The sequence below is a fragment of the Mustela putorius genome, unplaced genomic scaffold (assembly GCF_011764305.1).
Source record: "Mustela putorius furo isolate JIRA1106 unplaced genomic scaffold, ASM1176430v1.1 tig00000842_pilon_pilon_pilon, whole genome shotgun sequence".
Lineage (NCBI taxonomy): Eukaryota > Metazoa > Chordata > Mammalia > Carnivora > Mustelidae > Mustela > Mustela putorius.
The window spans coordinates 2,901,850-2,912,660 of NW_025421493.1; the positions used below are offsets into that span (position 1 = coordinate 2,901,850).

Sequence of the window (10,811 nt, forward strand, 5' to 3'; positions counted from 1 at the left end):
TCCCACCTTCACACGGACCTGCACGGTCCCAAGGCAGTTTGCTCCTTCCCTCGGCACGACGTTTGAGGCGACCTATGGGCCAACAGACCTACAAACCTGCAAACAGGCAGGAAACCGAGGGGACGGAGTACTTGGTGGACGGAGCAGGACTCGGGACACGAGTACCGCGATTGTTGCACCTTTCTTCGGAGTCTCTGTCTACCGCCATTCACTCCCCTCAACCCCTCACCCCCGAAGTCCGCCGGTTCTCTCTACTAAATGGGCACAAGGGTGGGGTGGGGGGGCGACAGTATTTAGAAAGTAGGCGGGAAGGGGACCCAACCCAGTTGAGCCCGAACCTGGATCCGGGACGCCCTTGGCCCTCTCCTCTACCCACCCGCCTCTAAGCAGGAGCCCAGGCTCGTACCGACCTCGCGGTCCGGGGCTAGTTTCCTTCTTCCTTCACACGCCTGCAGAGTAATAGGGGGCTGGTACCCAGACGGAGGCGACTAGCAGGACTTCGGTTCTAGGCTGCTCTTGGTCACGTGACAGCTACGTCACCAGTGAGCTCTGGCCCCCAATTTCCACTCCCACAAGCAGTGCGGCAGGCGCCAGCCGGCCCCGTACCTCCCACCTTCGCACTGGGCCCCGTCACTCCTTTCCTCTATAACAATACTATTGAGCCAGAAGTGGCCTCGGCTCTCTCTGGCCTTTGAATTTGCCTTTCTCTAAGTATACGAAGGGGCCGCATCTTTTCGTGGGTCTGCCATTACTTCTTCTGGGGGGAAATTTCTTCTCATTTCCTTGGCTCTGAAACGCCTGCCCCCCGCCCGTTCCTTAATTTCTACCCCTTTGCACATCCAGTCTCTGTACCAAAATGGGCGAGGGGGTGGCATAAAAGGAAGCTCAAGTAGCAGTGAGGTTTTTATTAATATTTTTCATACATTTATGTTCTATTTTATCCTTCCTTTTTTATTGACTCAAACTAGCCTATTTTGTAACCAGAAAATACAATAAATCTGTTTCACTTGGAGAAAAAAGAATTCAAGTTATGTACGTGTGTGTGTAATAAACAAGATTTTCCAGTTAATAGAGAGGCCTCATTGATTTGGTTAAATTAATTTGTACCCTGTTGAAAATGTTTTCTACTGACTGCACAGGAAATAGCTTTCAAACAGCATATTAAAATTTAAATGCATACCTTACAAACAGAACCAGTGTGCTTTCAGATGATTTATGAATTGGTGGAATCTATAGTGAGGTGGTCAGTATTTTAATTGTGGCAATTTTTGTTAAGTGAATCACTATGCCTTTCTTATTCTTGTAGTATTAAGTGTCAGATGGCTGAGAACTTCATAGAAGATCGCTGGATGACTTTCACTCTGGCTTCAAAGGGCCAACTTTATGCAGACCCTAAATTCAGATGAATCTTACCGTTCAGGTGAACTTCAGAAATTAGTAACCTTGCAGGTTAGCCTTTCATTCAGAAGTTTTTATTTAAAATCTATGCTGAAGTTTCATGGTGTAACTCGTAAACAATCCATAAATTAGAGTTATCCCTGTTCTTAACACCCCTGAGGAAAATGAGACTCAACAGACATAATTTTCATTTAATCATGACACTGGTGAGATAGCTCCGGAATCTGTTGTTCAGGTACTGTATGTCTGTCACCCTAACAGCCACTAGTGCTCAGCGTCTTCCAGTGAAGACAGTGCTGAGAGTCTGTGGGTGACTGTGAATCACTTCGACACCCCTGAAATCTGTGCCATTTTTCCCTCACGAAAAGCATAGTTGACCGGATGCCAAGCAGTCACCACTGGCTGAGAGAGGCATTTTCACTCCCTGCCTTCTGATACAAGTTCACAGCACCACCCATACAAGCCCCTCAGAATAATCCCAGAACTCAGGGACAAAGTATGCAGAAGTTAGTCCCCAGACATTCAGCTGTCCCTGCTAGGGAGTCATACTCTAAATATAGACCCTTTAGGCAGCCTCTTTCTTTGAATGCTGAAATCTGACACCCCAGCAGGAAGCTCTCCCTGTGAGGGGCCCCTGTGTGGGGGAGGCCCTTTCAAGAGGTAAGCCAGGGAGCCCAGAGTGCCTTGCTGGTGAATAGTCAGAAGTCAAGAACACATCACAACTTTCTGTTCTTCCTCAAAACTTTTATAATCCAAACTCCTTCACCAGTATCACACCCTTTTCTCTAAAAAACAACTTACCGCTGTTGTCCTGCATCATCTCCCTCCACTGTTCTTTTTGTCTCCCTTTACTTTCTTCTCCTAGACAAGCGAATTGCTTTACTGACAAATCTAACTGTCCATCATTCAATTTTTAGTTGCTAGGTAATTATATAAGTGACTTTTGTTTGTTTTGAATGTATACGTTAGAAAGAATTAAGGAGTATATAAAGCTTAACAAAGCTTTAAGGACAAAAGTGCCACTCTTCCCTCTCCTTACAAGTAAAAAATATCTCCCTCCCCCACTTTGGTATGTTTTCCGGTTATTCCAATCCAACGTGTAACTCCCGGCCATCATTTTCCCAGTCTGTCAGATTTTTCCCTGCCAGACCTTTCCCGTTTGAATCCCCTCCCTCTCTAAAACATCCTATACTCCATGGGAATGATAAGCCTGTCAATTTACCTCACTTCTTTGTCATTTAGATCTACAATTTCTAACAGGGAACCTAAAAACTGCCATTTAAAATCTACTTTGCTCTCCATTATACACCCATCAACAACTACTTAAGGGCATGCTATTTGCCTGACAAACCGTTTCAAAAGCAAAAAAGGAAAATCCTTAAGCAGTTCCTCAGACAAGCCTGTTAAAAGCTTCTAAGCCTGCAGAAGGCTATGTGAAGCCACTGCTGAAAGGAACCTTTTGGCTCACATTGGTATGTAGTCCCAGGTGATATCTGAGAGAGTGCCCCCAAATAAAAAAGGATAGGCAGATGCTAACGCTGATGGGATTTAGAAAGTGAGAAAAAATAGAGAAGATTTTTATTTTAAAAAGTAATATTACTCTTTGTATCATGTTATTTGTTTTTGTGTTTTGTATTAGTTAATTTTGTTTGGTTGCAAGCAACAGAAACCAAACCTGATTTAACTGAAACGATGAGGGAGTGTTGCAGACCAGGGGCAGCTCTGAGGAGGATAGGCAGGAGGAATTCACAGAAAGTCTCTTCAGGATGTCATCCTTCCTCTGTTTTTTAAAAAATCTGTATTGAAGATTTAAATTTTAGTAAGAGAGTATGGAGTTGGTCTCCTTTGGGCACAGTACCCACCCTTTTGCTGGGGGGAAAACGGGGGATGTAAAACATTAAATGCACTTCCTTTCTTTTCCCAGAGAGAAACGTAAACTGTTTCAGAGGGTTGCTTTGCTAGAGCCTTTTAAGGACTTTGGATGTTAACCCGTTGTCCAGCTATGAAACGAGATGCTGGGGGCCTGTGTGCCACAAAATGTCTTGGTTGTGATTTTTCACATTCACTAAACATCAGAGAGGTACAGTTCAGAAATGGTGATGCACAGGATTGTATTCTAAGTCAAACTGACCTGGCTTTCCTGACAGGATTCCACAGGGTTGTATTTATAGTTTAGTGTCTTGCCCTGGTTGTTGCATGATCAAGCCCTGACTTGATCTGAAAGCGAGGTCTCTGTCAAGACTCCCATTCACAGAGACTTACATGTAAATCTAGATCTGAACACCGGAACCCACGCATCTCTGCATTCCCTCTCTCTCTTTTTTTTTTTTTTGAGTTGATTGCTATTTTTTTTTAATTTTTTATTTTTGATAAACATATATTTTTATCCCCAGGGGTACAGGTCTGTGAATCACCAGGTTTACACACTTCACAGCACTCACCACCCTCTCTTTAAGTGGGCCAAAAGGGAATCTAAGGACCAGTAAGAGTGACAACTGAATAATTTACCCTGAAAAATACAACTGTCAGAGGGTACTGGATGTTTCTGTCCATTTTTACAGTCCATTCTTTCTGTAAGCAAGCTACTACTTAAGAAGCAAGCAACCTCAGAAGTTGCTTGGTGAACCTGCAATCAGAGCAAGGGCACTGGTTCACCTTAAGAAGTGGCTTTCTATTAAGGGAGTCCCAAGGACCCTCACACATTATAGGGATGGCTCTGCCAAGGAAAGCTGAATGTTCATTCATCTTAGCCAGGCCTCCCTCTCCCCAGACGAAACTTGGGTGGGAGCTACCATCACTTTCCTCTGAGTCTTCTTTTCATACATTCCCATGCTTGAATAAGCCCCATGCTGCACATGATCTTTCTCTGAACCCAGAATCACATAGCTGATGTGGTTTTCTGTTTGCTAAATTTCAGTCAGATCCTTGTACTGCCTCCTAGAAGTTACACAGAACTTCTCTGGAGTTCTGCCTATTCCCAAACTCTCCAGTCTCTTGATTTACTCCCGTATTATCTGTAGATTGTAAAAGTTATACTCAGATAATTACCTTATATCTGAAGTATTAAGGACAATCTCACTGTAGATCCCAATGTTCTGACATTACTTTTATTACTTTTCCCAATATAAAAAAAGGTTCAATCATTGCTGACTGGTGAATCACTGAGCTCACCAAAGCAGTCAGTGAAATGGTTCCACACTAATTACTAGAGGCCAGAGGCCAAGTTCAGCCAATTTTATCTTGGTCTCAATGTTCCCCTAATACTTTTATTTAGAGGTGATATTCTCTATCTGTATCCAAGTATATTTCATAATGTTCTTTTATGCTACTTACTTTGTCAGTGTGCATGCCTTTTTGGACAGATATCCACCAGGTAGTTGTGACTCCTGCTCAACCTTCTCTGTATTACTGCCTTCTGAGGGCTCCACGCCTCTTCCTTGCTAAGCCATGCCAGTGAAAGTCTGTCACGCTCCTGTTTAGAACACTGGCCTAAGTCAGAAGATTTATGCAATCTTAGACACTCTAATGAGCTCATTCAGGGTTGTGTTATGTGCTAGGCCTCAAGACATTAAGATTGTTTGGAGTGAGGTGTGTAACACTCCCCATGAGTGAGAAAATGTAGGGCTTTTGGAGGCCATCACCCAACATCACTCTTCCAACTCCCACTCTTTTTTTCCCCCCTCAAATGAGAGTAGCTTTATAGTAATTTTTCTTCTCACAAAAGAATTCAGGCTGGGGGCAGGAGAGGGCAGGACAGAAAGAACAAAATAAGTATTAAGAAAGTTAAAAAAACACACACACACTCTCACTCCAGGTCTCCTTTTCTAATGGTTTTTCATTTCAGATCTGGGACTAGATTTCAGAGGAAATGGTAGACATTAATAGCTGGGAGGAGGGGAGGTTGAAGGAGAGGTTGTTGTCCCAGGAGCTTAGGGAAGGAAGAGGCAATTTTTCAAAAAGTACAAGTGGCCAGGAGCCCCAGGGGAAGATGCTGTCCCTTCCTGGTAAGCCGAGGAAGGCAAACACAACTACTACGGGGAGATGGGATTAGCAAAGAAAAGAGTAACAAGGCCTGGTGTGGGGGAGGGAATGGAGGGGGGCGGGCCCTTTTCTGCCGCACTGCTGGTGGGAGGGGAAATTAGGGACCCGAGTTGGTGGATGACGTAGATCTCACGTGACCAAGAGCTGACGTGTGCAGAAGTCCTTCTTGTTCTGGTCCTTGTTCCCGTCTGAGTACCAGCTCCCCATTGCCCTGAGGGCCAGCGGGCCTGCGGCAGAGGGAAGGAGGAGAAGAAGGAAATTGTCCCGGATTCTTGCAGGTCAGTGCCTGGGAGATTCCACAAGGTCGGGGGGCCAAGGGCGTAGGGTGGAGACCGTCGCGGGTCCCCAGGCGTCTCCGCCGTCTCTTCCACTCTCCGCCAGCTTTCCAAGACATCTGCCCTCCCCGCAGCCCATTTCGATGCTGCGAAATGGTGAGCGGGGGGCTGTCTGGGGAGGAGCCCAGAGAATGGGAGTTGGGAATCTGCTGGGAGCCGAGGCCGTCATCCGGAAAAGGAGCTGTGGCCTGGGTGTTGGCCCCCAGTCCTTCAGGACAGCGCCAGCGGGGAAAGGCTGGTCATTTGGGGAGGGGGAAGGTACAACGGGATGTCTGTCGGCAGAGCCCTGAGAGGGGTTAATAAGAGTGGGGAAACCTTTGAGAACGAGGCCTCAGAATTAGGAAAGAGTTTCATCTTCTGGGGACTGGTCGTCCACCAAGCGCTCAGTAGCGGCCGTTTCCCGTCTTTTTGACTGTGGCTGTGTCTTCCTGACTATGGCTCTGTGTCTAGGGGGTCCGAGCCTCTTCTGGGTTGCCAGTCTTTCCGTAGGTTGCGGCACTACGCCAGGCAAGAGAAGAGGAAGGAAATTAACCCCAATCGGTGAAGGTCGATTTGAGGGTAAGACTATCTGGGGACCCTAAGAGGGGCGCGGTGCGGGGGTTGGGCGGGGGTAGGGAGAAGCCAGAGATGGCAATAATCTAGATTAGGGCTGAGGCTGAGTGTGTTTCTTGCACGTTTGGGACTGTGGTGAAATGGCGTTCGAGGTGTGTGTGTTTGTGTGTTTGTGTGTGTGTGTGTGTGTGTCGCGGGAGGGGGGTGTGGGAGTGGGGGCTAGGGAGAATGACAGAAGGAAAACCTATCAGGGAGTTCGTTCATAATCCTCCTCTCTCAACAGCACTTAGTCCCCGTGTTTTCGATCTGTCATCCTGCAGGTCTGCTGTAGCAGGTGGCACCACTTGAAGAGAGGGAGGAAGTTTCCTCGGATCTGTAGAGGTCGGTGTAGGCCTGGGGGGCTGCCTGGAATGGGGGAGGGGCTGGAAATCAGCCACATTTGGACAAGTTCACCCAATCCTACCTTATTTCCCTAATATCCCTCCCCTTTCAGGTTAGGGAAGGGGCGGGCTTCTGCATGTTTTGGATGGAATAGAGGTTAAAAAAGGTCTGACAGCCTGAATGGTGACTTAGGAAGGCTACAAAGGTGAACAATCAATCCATCAAGCCCTCAGTTCTTACTGACTCTGGTTTCTCTGCAGATTAGGAGGGTTGTTGGGCGTGGCACACCTCTAGGGGAGGGAAGAAGGGACAAACTGCCTGTCTGGAGGAGGTTAGTGCAACAGTGCCACTCCCTGGGGACACCCGAGGTTGGGGTGGCTGAGGGCCCAGCAGAGACTAAGGGCTCCATTGCCTTTATCTAAGCTTGGGGAGAGGGTGGGCTGGGGAGGGTAGAGGGAGGCTGAAAAGAGGAGGATATAGAGGGTTTGTTAACAATCTACGTTTCCTACCAACTCATTTATGACTCTCCTGCCCTTCTGTGCAGCTCTCTGCATGGGGCAACACAAAAGAGAAACTTAAACCCTATTTCCTTCCCTCCACTCCTAGGTCCACCTCCAGTATCAGCTACTGTGGCCTTGACGTGGCTGAAGACGATCACCTTCCACAGGCCTGCACGCAGGCCCATAGCCCTCCTCTCCCAGCCTGACTGAATACTCTGTTCCTTGGTCCCTGCTGTTGTCAGGGACGATTGCATGGGCTACGCCAGGAAAGTAGGCTGGGTGACTGCGGGACTGGTGATTGGCGCTGGAGCCTGCTATTGCATTTATAGACTGACCCGGGGAAGAAAACAGAACAAGGAGAAAATGGCTGAGGGTGGGTCTGGGGATGTTGATGATGTTGGGGACTGCCCTGGGGCCCGGTACAATGACTGGTCTGATGACGATGATGACAGCAGTGAGAACAAGGGTATAGTGTGGTACCCACCTTGGGCCCGGATTGGGACTGAGGCCGGAACCAGAGCACGGGCCAGAGCAAGGGCCAGAGCTACCCGGGCTCGCAGGGCTGTTCAGAAACGGGCTTCCCCCAATTCAGACGATACTATTTTGTCCCCTCAGGAGCTGCAGAAAGTTCTTTGCTTGGTGGAGATGTCTGAAAAACCTTATATTCTTGAAGCAGCTTTAATTGCTCTGGGTAACAATGCTGCTTATGCATTTAACAGAGATATTATTCGTGATCTGGGTGGTCTCCCAATTGTAGCAAAGATTCTCAACACTCGGGATCCCATAGTTAAGGAAAAGGCTTTAATTGTCCTGAATAACTTGAGTGTGAATGCTGAAAATCAGCGCAGGCTTAAGATATACATGAATCAAGTGTGTGATGACACAATCACTTCTCGCTTGAACTCATCGGTGCAGCTGGCTGGACTAAGATTGCTTACAAATATGACTGTTACTAATGAGTATCAGCACATGCTTGCTAATTCCATTTCAGACTTTTTTCGTTTATTTTCAGCGGGAAACGAAGAAACCAAATTTCAGGTTTTGAAACTCCTTTTGAATTTGGCTGAAAATCCAGCCATGGCTAGAGAACTGCTCAGGGCCCAAGTGCCATCTTCACTTGGTTCCCTCTTTAACAAGAAGGAGAACAAAGAGGTTATTCTTAAACTTCTGGTCATATTTGAGAACATAAATGACAATTTTAAATGGGAAGAAAATGAACCTACTCAGAATGCATTCAGCGAAGGTTCACTGTTTTTCTTTCTAAAAGAATTTCAAGTGTGTGCTGACAAGATTCTGGGGATAGAAAGTCACCATGATTTTTTGGTGAAAGTAAAGGTTGGAAAATTCATGGCGAAACTAGCTGAGCATATGTTCCCAAAGACCCAGGAATAACTTCTTGTTTGTAGTTTAGAAGCGACACACATTGTAAACTAGTCCTTTTTCTCCACCTTGTTTATATGGTAAAGGAACCCTTTCAGCTGCCAATTTTGAGTGATGAATATCATTGTATCATCAATGCTGATGTTTAGCTGAGTTGGTTTTCAGGTCTAAGCTGGGTGAATGAATATCACTACCTGTTCTGAAAACATGTTTGTTGCTTTTTATCCCGCTACGTAGATTGAAATATTTCTACTATTTCTTTTGCGTGACAGTGAACCATTTGGTCATAAGTAAGCTCCCTCCTGTCATTTGCATTAACTTTGTGTATCATCAATAAAGTTGTGTGTTAATGTTGAAAAAGAAAGAAAGAAAAAAGAAAGAGACCATCCTTGTCCTTTGGTTTTATAATCTAGTTGGAGAGATAAGAAATATACAAACAAAAAGATAGAATATCTGGAGCATATACTCATTGTCAAATGTGTGTTCTCAGAGGGTAGAGGAAGCAAAGGCTTCTGGGGGATGTAACAGTCAGCTATAGATTCCTGGAGGAAGCCACCTTCTGAAATAAGTCCAGAATAGTCTAAGTCGTTAGGCTTTCCAAGAGTGGGAGTGCGGGGACACTAGGCTGAGAAAAGGCATGGAGGTAGGAATCCCTTTTCCTATGACAGTCTACCTAGAGTGGAGAGTGTGGGGAATGGAAGTTTGGAAAGCTGAGTGAAGTCAGTTTGTGCAGAGCTGTTGGAATATTATCCTACAGAACACCAAGAGCCATTAAATATTTTTGACTAGAAAGGATAATTGGAATTCATATAGCAGTCTCTCTCTCACCAGCTGTGCAGTGTCTACAAGGGTGTGGAGAAATGGATCCTATCAAACTCTGGTGGTAGGAATGAGTTTACACTGAATTTGTACGGGTTTGTGGTGGGCTATTTGGTAATACAGATATAAGCCTTCAAGTATGTAAACCCTTTGTCCTGAGGAAATAATTGAATAATTGGCTAAAGACTGTATGTACAAGGCTGTTCATCCCAGCACTGTCCAAAACAGTAAGAACTGGAAGCAACCTAACTGTCTAACACACTGGATTGCTTCAATAAATTAAGGAACATTCACATGGTATATAAGATAACTATGTTGAGTCAAATCCATATTGCCAGGAAAAGATATTCATTCTACATTGTTCAATGAGAAAGGTAGGTTAGATAGCAGTGTTCATCGAATGATTCATTTCTTTTTGAAGATAGTAAAACATTTTAAGGTAGACACAACTATGGAATTACAGTTATCCAAACAGTAGCTGGTATATTTGAGTGGAAGGATAATTAGTGATATTTAACCTTTTTGCTTTTTATTCATCTGTGTGTTATTTGTATAAAATGAACATTGTTTTGGGGGAAATTTTTGAAAAAGGAAGTGTTGGGAATGAAGCAGGTGGGTAGTACATGTGCTGAATAGAAAACAATTGAGATTAAAAATGAGATGGGTTGAAGTTTCCTCTCTGCAATGCTGGATGAGTGATGAAGATGGGGTTTGTCATGAAGGTTAAATCACCTTTATTCCCCTAGAATGCCGGGTTGATAGTTTTTTTTTTTTTGTTGTTGTTGACCTTTGTTTTGCTGGGGGAATTCTGCCATGTGTCAGTGTCATTTAATAAATAATAACAATAAAGGTTAGCATTTATTAAGTGACTAGTATGTAGAGTTCTGTCATTCCTGCAAAACAACTGTTAAAATAATTTCTCAGAAGAATAAGGTTTTCTTATTTCCCAGGACTCAGTGTTTCCTCAGATGTGATCTCACCAGCCTCCACAACATACTCCTAGTGAGATCAGGAAAGGGTAAAATCCTCTGTTCAGTGACCATCTGCTTCCAGCCCCAGGCTTCCACATACTTACCTTAATGTTGTCTATATTAGATGAAAGGGTCAGGAACTGGTTGGCTTCAAGCTGTTGCATATGGTGACTTTATTGAATCACATCCAAAGTGGAGACTCATTTGACACTAGTTTCACAGATATGCTCGGGGAAAAGGCAGCAAAGATTTTTCTTGCTCTGCGACTAGGTGGGAGAAAAAGATTTGGGAGGGGAAGACTAATCCACTTAAAATAAATTGAGTTTGAGGAATCCTTGTGATATCAAGATGAAGACAGCCTATTGTCATTTGAATGTATTCAGGGAGCACTTGGGGGGGGGGATTAGGGAGCCACGGGGAGGATGAATGGTAAT

At 45.1% G+C, this 10,811-nt stretch overlaps 1 protein-coding gene across 3 annotated transcripts; it reads left to right on the plus strand.

Moving 5' to 3' along the window:
• The first annotated feature begins 5,559 nt into the window (after positions 1-5,559).
• On the plus strand, positions 5,560-10,275 carry ARMCX3 (armadillo repeat containing X-linked 3). Of its 3 annotated transcripts, none has more exons than XM_013048189.2 (5): positions 5,560-5,717; positions 6,225-6,332; positions 6,647-6,707; positions 6,968-7,038; positions 7,314-10,275. In XM_013048189.2, exon 5 carries the CDS (start codon positions 7,460-7,462, stop codon positions 8,597-8,599), a length of 1,140 nt encoding a protein of 379 aa, XP_012903643.1. In that variant the 5' UTR covers positions 5,560-5,717; positions 6,225-6,332; positions 6,647-6,707; positions 6,968-7,038; positions 7,314-7,459; the 3' UTR covers positions 8,600-10,275. The 3 variants fall into 3 exon arrangements, with proteins under 3 accessions (XP_012903643.1, XP_004777190.1, XP_004777191.1); XM_004777133.3 differs by having other exon boundaries at positions 6,253-6,332; XM_004777134.3 differs by lacking the exon at positions 6,968-7,038 and having other exon boundaries at positions 6,253-6,332.
• Positions 10,276-10,811: the final 536 nt, after the last annotated feature.

Excerpts from the sequence above, each read along its gene's own strand:
- ARMCX3 (XM_013048189.2), top strand. The coding sequence starts at position 7,460 with ATGGGCTACGCCAGGAAAGTAGGCTGGGTGACTGCGGGACTGGTGATT.